Below are 17,436 nucleotides of genomic sequence, written 5' to 3' on the forward strand. Positions count from 1 at the left end.
TATTCTAACGATTACTTTTTCGATTAACCAAATTTGTTTTATTTTTTATATATTATCAAATGGATCTTTTGTAATCAATTCAACCGATAGTTCTTAATTAACCGTTGCACCCCTAAAAGCAACCAATAGATGCATGTCATGTACCGTATAGCATGTTCCACTGTTCTTCTGTATCTTGTACACATTATTATGTCCATTCATTTATCTGTGCCAGATCTATGGAACGCCAACCCCTATGAGTGCCTGCCACTGTCATACCAACCATGAACAAGATGGCCACTGCCATGCAAGAGGGAGAGTATGACTCAGAGAAGCCTCAGAACCAAGTAAAACAACATTTAATGTATATTCACTATATATTCAACAGGGTACTATTGAGGTAGAAGATGTTTAAAGTGGTAGTATTGAAAATGAAAGCAAGACATAGACTATGTTTTTTCTCTTTTACAGTATGTTTTAGGCATTCGTTAAGTCACTAATCCATGGTAACTACCAAAGAATATGGATTTAAGTTTAAAGCAAACAGTGCCGTGACTACACGTGTACATGTTCTAACACACACTGTGTTCAACATGGCTTCTCCTTCAGTTTTGCATCATCAAATTACTCTAACTGAAGCAGGGCCTTGTTTTTCAACCCAGTTTTAGATGTTGCCTTTGTCATTTCCCAGAACTCTCCACCGGCGGAGCTGCACGCAGCAGCTCTGAGAGCAGACATCACTGATGCAGAGGGTCTTGATATGAAGCTGGAGGACAGAGAGACCGTCATTAAGGAGCTTAAGAAGTCACTTAAGATCAAGGTAGGGACAGTCTGTGGTTAGAAATTGTGTTTCAATGTAAATTTGTGTTTTAATTAGTTTAATCACCTGACCATTAGCTTAAGTTCTCAAGTGGTACTTGTCTGGCACTCACTATACAATCTATACAAGTGTTTTGTATAAGTGGACCCTCAGTCCACTCAGGATTTTGTAATCGGATAAGTGAAGTAACGTCCTAAAGTGTTCAGTCTGTCATAAAAGATAAAGAGTCATTGTGATCCCAACTGTGATCCAATCCAGACACTAGAGAATCCAGAGAATATTAGTACAGAACTTTAGAAGAGTGTTTTAAAACGGAAGTGTAAATAAATGGAAGTAATTTTGTGTTTTCCAGGGAGAGGAGCTGAGCGAGGCCAGCGTGTGCTTGAGTCTGCTGGAGAAGAAGCTGACGGCTCATCAAGACGCAGATGAACGTGTGGAGAAGATACAGACGCTGACACTGCTCAAGAAGAAAGAAGTAGGATTGTTTTTCAAAACATGCACTTGCATGTGAGCTGTAGTAATTGTAACATAATCACATATAGGCTCAAGCCCTGTAGTCTCAATATACACACCACTCATAATTGACTGAAGGCAAATGTACGTAATTCTCAAATATTCATCCATATACAAGCCATGACTAGAAGTAAATGCAACACTGGAATACACACTTAAAGTAAGTAATAGGTGCTCTGCTCTGCTGCTGTAAAACGCTTTGAATAGAATAAACTTTCACAAATTGTGAAATCTTTCTTGCCACTGATGGAAGTGATTCAGCATTTTGGAGATATCTTCTTCTCTGATGTTTAGTATCAGTCTGCTCCATAACAGCAATGTTGTTCTTAGGGGAGTTTGAGGAAACCATGGATGCTCTGCAGGCCGACATCGACCAACTGGAATCCGAGAAGGCAGAGCTGAAGCTGCCCATCAACAGCCAATCAAAGATGACCATCGACGGGCTGAGACGAACATCCCATCAGGCATAGCTGACATTGTCTCAGGGATGTTGGGAGGGTACGGAAATCAATCTGACATTCATTGTATTGTCTTCGTTTGCCACATACAGTACAAAATTATACTTTCAAATACTTTAAACTTAGTTATGTGGTGAAAGATGAAGTCAGACCCAGGTGCTGATTAAACCCCTACGTGACCCTAACACCCGCTGATTCCCTCTCTGTCGCCTCTTTGTGTGTGTCTATGTATCTTGTTTCCTTTCCTTTCCGTCTCTGCACCTCCTTATAACTTACAGAAAAACAAAAAGATACCTGCACACTGAAGTCATACTGGCTTCTGTCACTTCATACTGTAGTTGTTGTCTATACTTGTCTGTTTTGCTCTTGCATGCCAAAGATTCTCAATACTTAATTCCTAGATGTACACTGGATTTCGTTGAACGAACTCATGTCAACACAATGTTTTTGCATAACCCAAAAAGCATTACTTCTATTTTTCAGTGTTTTTCCAGGTCTTGTGCTGATAACTAATATCTCTTATCCCCACAGCAGGCATGGTGTCGGGTGCAGGTGTTGTTCTCTCTACTGCTTGACACTCTCTCAGAGACTCTGCATCAAACAACTGAAGAATGAGAACAACAGGCTCAAGGTGGGTCAGTGTCTTTAACGTGTCTTCTTCATTTACAGACATGCAAAAGTGTCACTTCTCAGCTACAGTCACCTTTTTGAACCGAAATACGGCAATTGTGTGACACCTGACCCGAAAGAAAACAACATGTCGTCACCTTTTTCACCTCGGGCTGTCTGCATGCCTGCATTTAACCAGACAGGTTATTAAGAACAAATGTGTTCTTAATAAGCAGAAATGAGTGTGTTCCATAGACTTGGGCCGGTGGGGGGCATGACATTGGATGGAAATGATTATGGCTGTTAGTATAGAGTGAAATACTCACACTATAGAGCAGGGGTGGGCAACTCTGATAATGGAGAGGGCCACTATATTTCCACACTCACTATGCCATTCTATGTCACACAAAAGTTGCGACGCGTTTTGAGCTTGTAGATCGGCTATTTTAGCAATTTTTTTATTGGAATCCTGATTTTTTTTTCTACTTTTGAATTGGGATCCTGAAAAGTAACATTCGTATTTAATTTGAAATGCATTTAGTTATACTTATATTAACCTTATGAATTTAATTACAAATACATTGGACATAAAAAAGACAATAGAATTGTAATACTAGTCATCAAGCTACTAATATAGACTGAAGTAATTAAAGCGGGTCATGTTTGCATGTTTGGAATTGTAACAGCTGAAATCAATAATATATCAGTATTCTGATATTAACCTGCGGGCCGCTTTAAGTGAGGGTGGGGGCCGCGCGTGGCCCCCGGGCCGCCAGTTGCCCATGTATGCTATAGAGCCTATGGTCTCCATATTCCCTCTTCCCTCTCTCATAGCAACATGCCGGAAAAGGGTCAAAGATTTGATTGTCTACCTGGGAATTATGTTTTCATCACTGCCGATCGGAGCTAATGAATACTGTACCTACTAGTCATTATTATGTCCCAGGAGCTGGTTGTAACCTTTACCAGTAAAGATAAAAGCTAGATGTTAGTGGAGTTTTTGTACAGTGGGAAAGGGGCTTAAGTGTATTGAGGACAGAATGCTACTTAACCAGAAACCACGGTATTTGTAAGCTGTATCTACTACAAGCTTTGATATGTCCTTTGTGGTACTCTGAGGGGAGCAGATTTCTTCCTGCAAAACCACATGACCTTTCTTTTGTAGGCGTTTAATACAATGTTTAGTATTCTGAAGGCTTGTGACTTTAAAACAAATGGTTGGGCCAACTGAGCACAGGACTGTCATTAGTATGTATAAGAATTGCCTCGGAAGCGCTAGTACTGACTTTAGTTTCAAGTTGCAGGTGTATATAACATGAATATTGCTAAATAGCCATTCCAATTTCATTTGCTTACGCATTAGGGCCTGGACATGTTTCCCAATTACAAATGGCTGTGGAAACTTAATATGACACAGATTTAATTGTAAGTGTTGTAATGCAGATGCATATTCATGTAACAATAACATGATTTGTTTTGTTCTGTTCTATTCTCTTCCCTGAAGGCTGAGAAGATGCGTGCCCAAATCAAATGGCCTCTCTGCCCGACCGGAGGTGGTCTGACCAGCTGCTGGAGACGCTGCTGCAGATGAGCGCTAACGTCAAAGTGGTGGACATCACCGGAAAAACTCCAGGTACTCTACATGTGGTGGAATATGTTGGTGTTTTAGGAAGGACCGTACAGGAAAGTGTTGTATGGGAGAAATCAGAAGTGCATTCAGGTTGCTTTATGTCCTGTTCTGTTTGTTTTACAGATCATTCCTTATCTCTGAATTCCGCTATGGAAAGGTGAATAATAAGAGGCAGTTGTCCCAATAATCACCCAGAAGGTGAAGATTGCTCGTGGAAATGTGGATGACTACGTCCTCACAGACACACAGGGCAATGAAATTATCGATTGTGAAGGTAAAAGTCTTTTTCAATTACAATTTCGATTACAAAAAATAAAATCTATGGATACAGTTTAGGCATTTAGCAGACGCTCAATAATACATCAAATGCATAGAAATAGTAATCTAATAATAAAGTAATGCATAAGTAAACGAATAATTTAATAACTAATACATGCGTAAACCAAGAACTCAGCAGCGTGAAGGTCTGGTCACGGCCCCCTCCCCTCGCGGCCACGTCATTGCATCCCGTATCACCAGCAAAAACCCTGATGAGGTATGTGCCACTGTCTCTCTCTCGACAACGGACGTAGAATTTATACACAGTAAAATCCTCAGTGCTACTGTAATTTATTTAACTTAAAAAAAGTCCAAATTGAAGGGGCTCTGATTAAGTATTTGTTTGATGTGTTGTTGTAGGGTTTCAAGCCGAGCTCGGGAACGGTCCAAGTGCTGAACCTCCGCAGCAATAAGAACGTTTTGTTACTTCAGCGTGGTTGCGGCTGGAGGCCTGCATGAGTTTGGACACTGCTTCTCCTGACACTGCTTATCCTGGGGAGAGAATCACGAGCAAATCAGAGGCCATTTCGTGAGTACACTCACCCTCACTGGATGATACAGTGTCAGTCAGTGAAAAATGATGGAAATGTCAATTCTGCCCTCTGTTCATGGGAGCGTTCCGTATTTGGGGCACTTGCACATTTTTTCCTACTTAAAGATGCTATTGATTACTACTTTTGAGAGGAGCTGCTACATGTTTCCATAGCCATTCATGAATTGAACTCAACTAGGTAATAAGCTAGGTATTTCAACATAGCTTCAAACTGCATGCAGTGACATTAATAAGTTGTTAATGAGGTTGTTTGACTCTTTAGTCTGGGTAAGTCGGAAAGAATAGTGCAATTCCCCAAAATCCAAACTATCCCTTGAACTCTGTAACCACTTAAACCCTATATTCTTTGTTGACCGGGGTCCTCCAGCGGCCTAATACTTGATCGCTTCTTTTTTTCTTCCCTCTACACTACAAATATCTTCATCTGTAATAATGACGTACCCCACATCAGGACGCTAGGGTTGATGGGTTTCTGTTTTGTATGATGTGAACGACACCCAGTGAGATTTTAACAGTTGTCTTTGTCTCTACATACTGTAGTAACATGGTGTTGGCTGTGAAGGAACTGTCTATCAGGGGGGACTTCAGGACCACTGTAGAGTACCTCATAAAGCTCCTGGAGACTGAGAGCTTCCAGCATAACCGCATTGAGACTGGCTGGCTGGACAGGCTCTTCTCAGAGAAGATGCAGGTACAGCCATATCTCCCATTTGGGGGCGACCTATGAGGAACATGTAGCATGTAGGACCACATTTCTTATGGCAGCGGTGCTCAAACGTTTTATTTTTTCAAAGACCCCCATATCTTCAGAGTTACAGACCTGTTAACACATTGACCGCCAACTCCGTAGTCCTACGGGCCGTTAAATCCAACCGTTAACCGCCAACTCCGTAGCCTACGGGGTGGCCGTTTTCCCATGTTAAAATCGAACAGGTGCAGATTCCGATTTTTTTTGGACTTCCGGTTTCGGAGGGGGCGGACCGGAAACGAAATAATACTGTTTCCGTTTTTTGTCCCGCCTCCGTTTCCTGTCTAGCGATCAACTTTGGAAGCCATTTGCTCGGCTTGTTGTTTTCCTCACCGCATCCACCAGTTTAACGTTCTCGCCTCGTTCTCCAAAATGGAGGATCGGATCGCGGCGCCGTTTTCAGCGGTTTGTTCCGCCGGGTCCCGTGTTTGTGTCGAACCAAATGAACGCGGATTTTAAACGGATTTAGCGGGGGCTATGACGGAATCAATAAACAAAAAAGGTAAGAAAAAGCTTGGCACTACGATGGACGTTCTGAGATTAGCCGTTGGCGGGGGATGTGTTAAGGGTCCATTCGGAACCCCCCCAAGGAACCCTGAGGGTCCCTGGACCTCACTTTAAGAACCACTGTCTTATGGCATTAAGAAAGCACTGTAACCTCAAGTAATTGTTGTGTTATGTGATGATGATTGTACGACATGGATCTAAAAATGTTATTTTGTCATTATGTCCCCATGCTGTGTTCTAGTCAAACCGAGTGTACGCAGTCAAGTGTGTGATTAGACTATGGTAGATGGAAGCTTGATCTTACTGGCATTGTTCTCATTGTTCTCAACACATTGAAATGGCCACTTTGTTTTAGTTTTATGATAAAAACGAAGACCGTTAGGATGAGTATAGTGCTATGTGTGCAGGGCAGGCAGAGCGGTGCTCTCCACGTAGCCGATGTCAACCTGAGGAACAGTGTGTCCAACTTCCTGCACTCACTGGAAAGGTACAAAAAGAATAAACAAAATACCGTCTTAACCCATTTTGGGCGGGAAGCCCTTTTTGTAACTAGACCTTTCAGGACGGGGGCCCCTTTTGGGGTTGTTGTTGCTATGTACAGTACATAGCAACATACATGTTTTATAATTATTGAAGAAATATGTTTTTCAGAAACGTAGGTCTGGATTTAGAAGGCGTTTTTAGAATGGGCCTCAGGTCTAAATGGGTGTCTGTCGACTAGAATATGAACCTGCCCCCAGATCTGCTGATGTCAGGATAGAAAACACACAAGCCTCACAGCTAGAAGGTCCTCGATTCGATTCCCGCCGGGGACGCTGTGGGCATCAGTGCCCATACCCAAGGTGGGGTTGTTGAAAGGGCCTTTCTGTGTGGAGTTTGCATGTTCTCCCTGTGTCCCTTAGGGTAGGTAGGTACCCTCACAAAATATATGGAGTAATCCTGGTCTCTATACTGCCTCCCCCTGGTGATGGAGGGGAAAGGAACTGGTTGGAATAACGTGTTCCTTCCACGCACTACGTCCAACCATGGAATTTCCCCCCTGTCAGGTGATAAGAAGCGGCTTGCTAGCTCCTCATGCATTGAAGGAGGCATGAGCTCAGTTCTGGGCTCTCCCTAGGCTGGGAGAGTAGCGGCCAGGATTACATAGGCAATTGGCACTGGTAGAAAAAATGGGTTACAAAATTGTGGGATTAAAAAAAGAAAAAAGGATAGAAAACACATCCACTGAGCATCAGGGTGGCACAGCGGTGAAGTCCCTGCCCACCACTGCAGAGACTAGGGGTTTGAATCCTCCACGGTGCATCCGGCTTGGCCAGGCTCTCCAGCAAACACAATTTCTATCGCTACACTAGTGACTCCTACAGGTTGGCCGGAGCCTGTTCAGCCGGATGTGAAACCGAGAGGAATGGCATGTTCCACCACATGCGTTACGTACACCCCCCTGGTGAAACTCCTCACTGTCGGGTGAAAATAAATGGCTGGCGACTCCATGTGTATTGAATTAGGCACATGGTTGTCTGCAGCCTCCCACATGACCAAATGTAGGGGTTGGCAGTGACAGGGACTACACAAGAGGGGAAAAACGTTGAATCGGCATAATGACCAAATTGGGAAAAGGGGGAATATAAATAACCACACCCACTAACACACACACACACACACATCTCCCACTGTCTTTGCCAGAGGTCAGGTGTTACCTGCACACACGCTCCTCAACACGGTGGATGTGGAGCTGATCTATGAAGGCACCAAGTATGTGCTGACCGTGGCATGACAGTCTCCCAACTCCTACGTGCTCATCATGAACCATGCATCTGCAGAGGTGTATGTCCATCGCCTCAGCGACTGAGGCCTTCTGCTCTCATATGACGGCAGCAGCTGTACCACTTACTGTACATGAAAGAGGAGGTGGACAGGTACATTGCCGTTTAATGTTTAGAACCTCAATTAACCTTCATCGTATGACGCTGTGGCATGCTGAAAATAGACGATTTGCAAGCTCACAACACGTCGACTCTATTTTTGGGGGGTGACCAATTCCTGTTGACTTTTTGGGGCATTTTGGGCACAATCCTCCCTGCCATTCTGATTTGTATATACAATATTCAATGGTTAAACTTGGTTAGTACTGTTTGTTTTGTATTTTGCAGGTATCCCATCACTATCGGGAACACGACTTGTGTTTTTGAGAAGGAGAATGACCCGTCGCTGCTGCGCTCGCCCTCGGCAGGAAAACTCATCCAGTACACTGTAGAGGACGCTGGGCACGTGTTCTCTGGCCAGTGCTATACTGAGATGGAGGTGTGATATCCAAATGAAAGAGCATTAACGGCAAATTCGCCCTAATTTCATGGACATGAATGTATAGATGTAAACTGCATTAACGTGTGTTTTCCAGGTGATGAAGATGGTGATGAGTCTGACCGCTTCAGAGTCTGGTTGTATTCATTGTGAGAGGGCCGGGGCTGCACTAGAGCCTGGCTGCGTCATTGCCAATCTCCAACTGGACGACCCCAGCAGAGTGCAGCAGGTATATTATGTGGACTACGCCTGTTCTTGTGTCATTGCCGATCTACAAGCCTGTGAGCTTGTATGTTCACCTATTTCGGCATCCCCAGAATAGGGACGCTAGGGTTCATATGCTCCTCTAACTATGTGTTTTTGTCCCTAAGGCGGAGCTGCACACAGGGGCCCTGCCCACTATCCAGGCTGTAGCATTGAGAGGGGGGAAGCTACACAGAGTGTTCCACAGTACACTGGACCACCTGATCCACATCATGAATGGCTACTGCCTGCCCGAACCCTTCTTCTGCATCACGGTCCGAGTTCACGCGTGCACAATAAACAAACACCTACCTAGCTAATAGCAACACAGTACAGTGGTTGATAAACATGCTGTTCTTTCTATCTCCCCAGCTTAGGGAGCGGGTGGAGAGGCTGATGAAGACCATGCGAGATCCCTCCTTGCCAGTGTTGGAGCTGCAGGACATCATGACCAGTGTGTCTGGTCGCATTCTCCCTGCTGTTGAGAAGGCTGTCAAGAAAGACATGACACAGTATGTCAGCAACATAACCTCAGTGCTGTGCCAGTTCCCAAGCCAGCACCCAGCAGGTAATGCACGAGCGCTCGTTTCTAAATGAGGCTGTATATTTATTCACATGATTCAGACAGGTTCTTTCTTACTTCAAATCAAGACAAATGGTTTGATTATGAACATGGAATGTTATCCCTCATTTCCAGATCGCCAACATCCTCGACAGCCATGCTGCTACTCTGAACAGGAAGTCAGAGAGAGAGAGAGGTCTTCTTCATGAACACTCAGAGCATTGTGCAGTTCAGAAGTGAGTATATCCTAGGATATACTAGCGCTTTTTCTGCCCGTCATCCTCCACCCTTCACATATCATCATTTTGAAGCTTAGGCTACTTAGGCGACTAACCAAGGGGCAATTTGAAGACCTGTTGAGTGTTGTTCAAGTGTGTATTTGCACTTCGTGAAGAAAAAAAAGCTGACATGGCCAACGTGCTCAACTACATATTCTCCCACGCCCAAGTTCCCAAAAATAATCTCCTGGTCACTAGTTTGTTAATGTACAAAATGAATGAACACTGACCACTGTACGTTGTCCTCTTGCGTGTCTAGGACCAGCTGTGTGGGCGAGATCCCACCCTCGTTGATGACCATCCTGACCGAGCTCACCCAGCTCAGCAAGACGACCAACGCCATTCAGCTGAATGAAAATGGTATGTGGCTACAGCACACATACAAAGATGCCCCGTGTGAAACCGTTAAGTCACCACTTAATCATTAAGGGGTGACTTAGCAGGATGCATTAAGGTTTAATGCATCCTGCAGCAGCTATATTAATTCATGACCAACTGAAAATAATTGATGCCCAAATTATTTTACACTCCCCCAGGTGCTGATAGCCTCCCACCTGCCCTCCTATGAGCTCAGGCACAACCAGGTGGCCTACACTTGACGGACAGCATTTCAAACTCAGGGTGGAGCGACAGCACCTGACAGTCCATGTCATAGGTATGGTATGTGCTCAATACCCCCCCCCCCCCCCGCCTAAGTAGCCTAGTCGCCTAAGTAGCCTAAGTAGCCTAAGCTTCAAAATGATGATATGTGAAGGGTGGAGGATGACGGGCAGAAAGAGCGCTAGTATATCCTAGGATATACTCACTTCTGAACTGCACAATGCTCTGAGTGTTCATGAAGAAGACCTCTCTCTCTCTGACTTCCTGTTCAGAGTAGCAGCATGGCTGTCGAGGATGTTGGCGATCTGGAAATGAGGGATAACATTCTATGTTCATAATTAAACCATTTGTCTTGATTTGAAGTAAGAAAGAACCTGTCTGAATCATGTGAATAAATATACAGCCTCATTTAGAAACGAGCGCTCGTGCATTACCTGCTGGGTGCTGGCTTGGGAACTGGCACAGCACTGAGGTTATGTTGCTGACATACTGTGTCATGTCTTTCTTGACAGCCTTCTCAACAGCAGGGAGAATGCGACCAGACACACTGGTCATGATGTCCTGCAGCTCCAACACTGGCAAGGAGGGATCTCGCATGGTCTTCATCAGCCTCTCCACCCGCTCCCTAAGCTGGGGAGATAGAAAGAACAGCATGTTTATCAACCACTGTACTGTGTTGCTATTAGCTAGGTAGGTGTTTGTTTCTTGTGCACGCGTGAACTCGGACCGTGATGCAGAAGAACGGTTCGGGCAGGCAGTAGCCATTCATGATGTGGATCAGGTGGTCCAGTGTACTGTGGAACACTCTGTGTAGCTTCCCCCCTCTCAATGCTACAGCCTGGACAGTGGGCAGGGCCCCTATGTGCAGCTCCGCCTTAGGGACAAAAACACATAGTTAGAGGAGCATATGAACCCTAGCGTCCCTATTCTGGGGATGCCGAAATAGGTGAACATACAAGCTCACAGGCTTGTAGATCAGCAATGACACAAGAACAGGCGTAGTCCACATAATATACCTGCTGCACTCTGCTGGGGTCGTCCAGTTGGAGCTTGGCAATGACGCAGCCAGGCTCTAGTGCAGCCCCGGCCCTCTCACAATGAATACAACCAGACTCTGAAGCGGTCAGACTCATCACCATCTTCATCACCTGGAAAACACACGTTAATGCAGTTTACATCTATACATTCATGTCCATGAAATTAGGGCGAATTTGCCGTTAATGCTCTTTCATTTGGATATCACACCTCCATCTCAGTATAGCACTGGCCAGAGAACACGTGCCCAGCGTCCTCTACAGTGTACTGGATGAGTTTTCCTGCCGAGGGCGAGCGCAGCAGCGACGGGTCATTCTCAAGGAAAATAAATGATATTGACTCTTGACATACTTTATGCTGCTGTGAAAAACTGAAAATACAATCTTAGGCCTACTGCATTCCTTATGGTTTAAGTTGCATTGCACAGCCATCAGTTTGTAAGCAAGAAATATCCCTGATATTAGACATAGAGGAACAATTTCTCTTATTGATGGAGTGATTCAAATTCAACAGCTAAAAACTCACTCAACAGTAGCTCTCACTCTCGATAAAGCAACTGTTAATTAAAAAAAAAAGATATTTTGTTTTACAATACCCGACTCTGTCTTTCGCACCACTACCTGAAGGCTGTTTCATCCATAGCCAGCACCTTCCTGCCATTTTTGCTTCCAGTAGCTGGACCCTACATTGAGAATAATTCAGGGTCAAGATAGCACATTTAAGAAGGTGCTCATTTACTAATGACACTAATTTCAGATCATTTTAATTACAACATTCAGCAATGCATATATGAGCACAAATGACATGAGGATTGACCTGTAAAACAAACAATAGTTAAGTAAGCCAAGCTAAGACAACATGTAGTCTACACTGCAGTGAATCATGTTGTCTAGCGACAGACCAAAGTGAGACTTATGCACTTGACAGACTTTATGCTGCTGTGAGAAACATGGGATTAAACTAACGCATTAAAATAACTGTTTTCCTGTTCTCTGTTATACATTATAGTTCCTAAGTACAGTAACCAGGTTAAAGTTACTGAAGTTTAAAAAAATGGCATTACTTGGGTGAGGCCTTCACTGAAATCTGTCATGCACGTCCCAGAAGAGTGATTCAAATTCAACAGCTAAGAAGTATCACAGTAGCTCTCACTCTCGATAAAGCATAAGTTAATTCCAAATATTAACACCTCAGTCTACAGTCTTTCTATGCTTATGTGTTCACTAATGATTATTTGTCCTAGTGTCTATGATGACCTGGTCTTGGCTAGACACCTGTCACTCCCCTTCTCAGCTCATGTGTGATTAGAGCCTGACACTATAAAGAGGAGCTGTAGCCAGCTCTCGGCTATTCCCCCCCAGCACCCCAGCAGAGCACAAGAGTTTATTGGTTCCCTTGACTATTTGTACTTTCTTTATTTCAGTTACGATGGGCTGATTGTAAGTGTTTTTAATGTTTGGTATGATTTTCGTTATCGGTTACTTTATGTTTTGGTAGTTCATGGGAGTCTGGTGAAAGGACACAATTGTAACTTTAATTAGAAATATAAATAAAGATTCTTTATTTAACTGCTGTCCCTTCAGACTCAGTGATTTCATTTCCCATAGAGTGTGAGGACGTAGTCGTCTTCGTTTGCCACCTTCACCTTCTCGACGATGACAGGGAGTACTGCTTCTGCTTCGACAAAAGGACCCGCAGATTAACATGTATTTGTCCACAGACCCCCATCTGATAAGATTTGGTTTTAAATATACTTATTTTCAGGTTTGTGTTTGCTAACAATGTGTGTTAACATAATTTATACACTAGTCTTGACTTTCTGTTCTGATTCAGATTACACAAACTAGGTATACCACCTGTTTGATGAATGTAACCGATATAGGGTGATGAGTTAAACAAAGGGGCTTTGAGGAATGTTCAGGATGATCTTATACAAGACCATAGATGTAATATAGATGGATGATTACATGATATGATTAGATGGCGGACAAGTTTCAAATAACTTGATCATTGAGAGACAAATCCTTTAAGGTGTGCATCTTTTTTGGAAGCATATATTCATTCTGTAGATTTATTATTCACTGTAACACCTAATACAAGGGCACAGAAATGTGGCAGTCATAGGGGTTTAAACGTTTTCAGGCCAGGGACCCCCGTTGGGGGGTGGTACAGCATATATTGTATAATGCAGGGGTCTTCAACGTTTTCAGGCCAAGGACCCCCTAGCTGAGAGAGAGAGATGAAGCAGGGACCCCCTCTATATTGTATAGAATGGTGTTTCAGATATACTTTTGCTGCTCTTTTCTCCCTCTACACCTATAACTCTTTGCCAAAAATAGCAGATCTACAAGCTCACAACGCCTCGCAATGCGTTCTCCTCAGGAAAGGGATGCTAGGGTTCAAGTGGTTAACATAAAAAAAGAAAAATCATATCACACAAAGATTTGGTGGACCCCCTGTAGTAACTCTGAGGACCCCCTAGGGGTCCCGGACCCCCTGTTGAAGATCCCTGGTATAATGTATAACATTGCTTTTCATATGTATAGACATACGTACCATGTTGTGCATTCAAGCTATTCAAATAATAGATTAATATATTCATTCATATCCACTGCCATTACATACTTTACTAACTGAGAAGAATGTAATACTATCAACAATCTGTCAATTGCACAACAATCATGTATACAAGCTATTAATGGCCAGAATCATGATATATTTTCAACATAAATATGGAAAATATTTAAAGACAAATGGATTTTCTTGAAAAATAAATAAAAATAAATATATATATATATATATATATATATATATATATATATATATATATATATATATATATATATATATATATATATATATATATATATATATATATATATATATATATATATATATATATATAAATAAATGTATTAATTAAAACCCACTGTTTAAGACTACTTAGGGTCTTAGGCTATTAAATTATATCCCTGAAACGCTTGTGTCTGTGCAAATACCGTTATTAAAAATTAAATATTTTTTTTACATTTTTAACTTTTTTCATACGGGAAGTGGGGAACTGTAATTTTGAAGGACACACGGTGGGGGGAGATTGACAGGGCAGTAACCAATCAGGAGCAAGCCCGCCCACAGTTGAACTAACCAATGGAGTCTGTTTCTTCCTTTTTTCGTTTACAGTTTGTTTGTTTCGCCAGAGAATGGAGAATATGCCGTTTTATTGATTTTTATTGATTCTGAACACTCTATGTTCGTTTCCTCCCTAGAACGAGAATAGGAGAATTCAAGTGGTTATTCCGTTTTTCAATCCATGCGCCCATGCAATAAACGGAAATTTAAGTGTTTTTTTCGTTTTCCCGTTTCTGTTCTTGACGCTGGACACCAATTATACTTTAGTACCCTGACAGTTGTGAGCTTGTAGATCTGCTATTTTCTAAGGATTTTTATACATTTTACGCATTTGAAAGCTTAAAATGTGACATTCTGCCTAATTACTACTTTTACTTCTGGTACTTTAAGTATATTTTGATGCCGATACTTTTGTACTTTTACTCAAGTAAATTTTCATTACCAGACTTGTACTTGTAACAGAGTGTTTCTACAATTGCAGTATTGATATAGTTGATTCATTGATATTCATTAACAATGTATGTCTATTATTATTATTATTATTATTATTATTGCTGTTATATATTTCGCTAACTTCTTCTCTTTAACTTTTAAATGAGTGAAATGACGTTTGCATTGAAAACAAATGTATCTATTTTTGGTTCGTGCGCATGTGCGTGCTTGTAATAGTGTGTGTGTGTGTGTGTGTGTGTGTGTGTGTGTGTGTGTGTGTGTGTGTGTGTGCGTGTGCGTGTGCGTGTGCGTGTGGGCGTGGGCGTGTGCGTGTGTGTGTGACACACACACACACACGCACACGCACACGCACACAGTGTGTGTGTGTGTGTGTGTGTGTGTGTGTGTGTGTGTGTGTGTGTGTGTGTGTGTGTGTGTGTGTGTGTGTGTGTGCGCGTGGGGAGGGGGGGCGGGGCTTGTGTCGTGTTCGTGTCGTGTCTGTGTGTGCACTCATAGAGTTGTTTGGGTGCGTGCGCATGTGCGTGCGTGTAACAGCGTGTGAGTGTGGGCGGGGGGGGGGCTGTGCTTGCGTACACGCGAGAGGGCATGCCCGGGGATTCCCTCTCGCATGTACGCATGTCTGCTTGTCAGACCAATCACAGCCCTTGCTGGTTTTGTCCCGCCCCTTAAATTCAACTCTCCTGGCCGCTGCTCGCCTTGACCATTCACTTCTCAAGTTGGAGTGCGGATGCCAGGTCGCTCGATACTAGGTCTCTGCGATCGATGATAGATTACTATTGGAAACTGTTCTACTTGATTTCGGTTCATATATCACTGATCTACTTTCATTTCGTCGTCTTTTATCTGAGGTAAGTAATGTTACTTTATTTTTTATTTTTTCCCGCCTTTATTACTTTATATTTACTTTTTTCCCGCCTTTTTTGGACCCTACGTCTACATGAACGTTCAGATTTCAAACACAGCTTTTACCCCATGGCCACGGATGTTATAATTATGTACGGCCCCTCAGAAGTAGCCGTATCTTCCTTATTGTTCAATAAAAACGCATCTTAATCCGATTGGTGGCCATTTGCTCATAGTTGGCACACTGTATCAGAGTGCAGTACACCTACCAACCGATGGGTAATGCAGTTGAAAGCACTGCGGACATGCTGAGAAAATGGCCACCGATCGGATTAAAATGCTTTTTATTGAACAATACTGAAGATACGGTTACTTCTGAGGGCTCGAACAGAATTGTCACATGTAGGTTTGACAGTAGAATATCTTTTTGTTTCTTTTCCTTTTTGCGTTAAGATTGAGTGAATAATATGTAGCCACTTACACCAGAAACGTTTTGCAACATGGAATGGTGCTAACTTGTTGTATCGGTCGGCTCCGTTGCTTTAATTAAATATATTTTCCTTTATTATCATTATTATTATCACTTTCTACTGTGTTTTTTTAATTTATATATTAAGTGTGCCAACATTTAGTATCTGTGGAGGTTTTTTTTTTTTTTTACAGAACATATTTTTTCTCTCTTTGTTTGTCGGATGGCTGAGTGTGTGGGCCTAATATGTATCCACTTACACCAGAAACATTTTGTAACATATTGCATTGGTTCTCAAAGTGGGGTCCGGGGACCCCCAGGGGTACTTGAGGGGGTTCCAGGGGGTCCCCAGCTAAATGATGAATAGTTAGGAACCAAATGGACCCTTATGGGTCTGTAACTCTGAGTGTACAAATGCATTTACATTTACACTCTCAGAGTTAAATTAACATTGATTTTACAATATAAATTGGGGTCCCAGAGATAGAAATGCCATTAAATGGGGGTCCGTAGCCTAATGCATGTCAAACTGGGGGTCCTTGAAATTAAAATGGTTGATAATCACTGCTAGAGCTGTAAAAATCTTCTCTTATGGGGTCCCTGGCTTATCTTTTCAAATGGGGGTCAGCGGGCTAAAAAGTGTCAATTTGGGGGTCCTTGACATGAAAAAGTTTGAGAACCACTGACATAGTGGACTGGTACTGCTGCAGTGCTGCTAACTTGTTGTTTCGGGTCAGCCTCGTTGCTTTAATTCAAATTGCTTTAATTTAAAATGCTCCTTGCTGGGAGCCGCTGCTTTAAATTAAATTTCCTTTTCTTTTACTATCATTATTATTATCATCACTTTTTTCTGTGTTTATTAATCTACACATACATTCTGCCATTATTAATTATTTGTGTATTTTGGACAATAGGCTTGAATAGTTCTTTGCCGACTGACTGACTGACTGAGTGACTAATATCTAACCACAAACACATCAGAAAATGTTTGGTGAAATACTGGACTGGCGCTAACTCGCCGTCTCTGATCGTCTTTGCTGTTTTAATTTAAATAATTTTTTCTTCATTATTATTAGACTACTGTCACTATGATTATTACCAGGTCTAGTATTAGGCTACTTTTATCGCTACTTCTCTGCGTTTATCAATCTATAAATTAGACAATTTTTTATTTTATTTTTTATAACCCCCTGCTGTGTACTTCTGACAGTGGAATATAGTATTTGACATTGTATCTCTATTAAAACAAAATATGCCTGTGAGGCTTCAATTTCCAGAAGCCTATATATGGCGAGGCGCTCATTATTAGAGCCGCTACATATTCGACATATCGCCTTCTTAATTTAAGACTAGCCTCCCCACTAAACTGTCAACCCAAGCAGACTCCA

At 42.4% G+C, this 17,436-nt stretch overlaps 2 protein-coding genes and 1 long non-coding RNA gene across 3 annotated transcripts in view; all 3 read left to right on the forward strand.

Moving 5' to 3' along the window:
* The first annotated feature begins 212 nt into the window (after positions 1-212).
* On the forward strand, positions 213-4,171 carry LOC311059247 (dynactin subunit 1-like). Its single transcript, XM_084076984.1, has 7 exons — positions 213-326; positions 671-799; positions 1,152-1,274; positions 1,643-1,810; positions 2,302-2,401; positions 3,884-4,012; positions 4,133-4,171. The coding sequence occupies exons 1-4, from the start codon at positions 264-266 to the stop codon at positions 1,712-1,714; spliced, it is 387 nt and encodes a 128-aa protein (XP_083933110.1). The 5' UTR covers positions 213-263; the 3' UTR covers positions 1,715-1,810; positions 2,302-2,401; positions 3,884-4,012; positions 4,133-4,171.
* Positions 4,172-8,031: 3,860 nt separating this feature from the next.
* Positions 8,032-10,077, forward strand: LOC311058721 (acetyl-CoA carboxylase 1-like; the record flags this gene model as incomplete). Its single annotated transcript, XM_084076185.1, has 7 exons — positions 8,032-8,051; positions 8,286-8,436; positions 8,534-8,665; positions 8,808-8,954; positions 9,052-9,247; positions 9,377-9,477; positions 10,056-10,077. 6 exons carry the CDS (start codon positions 8,032-8,034, stop codon positions 9,448-9,450), a joined length of 720 nt encoding a protein of 239 aa, XP_083932311.1. The 3' UTR covers positions 9,451-9,477; positions 10,056-10,077.
* Positions 10,078-14,662: 4,585 nt separating this feature from the next.
* LOC311059249 overlaps positions 14,663-17,436 on the forward strand; it is a 510,343-nt gene continuing 507,569 nt past the window's right edge. The window contains exon 1 of the long non-coding RNA XR_014602144.1: positions 14,663-14,763. This is a non-coding gene — a long non-coding RNA (uncharacterized lncRNA). The remainder of the gene's footprint in view (positions 14,764-17,436) is intronic.

The sequence above is a fragment of the Gymnoscopelus microlampas genome (genome assembly GCF_963454915.1).
Source record: "Gymnoscopelus microlampas genome assembly, chromosome: 13".
Classification (NCBI taxonomy): Eukaryota; Metazoa; Chordata; class Actinopteri; order Myctophiformes; family Myctophidae; genus Gymnoscopelus; species Gymnoscopelus microlampas.

Excerpts from the sequence above, each read along its gene's own strand:
- LOC311059247 (XM_084076984.1), top strand. The coding sequence starts at position 264 with ATGAACAAGATGGCCACTGCCATGCAAGAGGGAGAGTATGACTCAGAG. Across the intron at positions 327-670 it reads CAGAGAAGCCTCAGAACCAA|AACTCTCCACCGGCGGAGCT; the intron begins GTAAAACAACAT and ends GTCATTTCCCAG. Across the intron at positions 800-1,151 it reads AGAAGTCACTTAAGATCAAG|GGAGAGGAGCTGAGCGAGGC; the intron begins GTAGGGACAGTC and ends TGTGTTTTCCAG.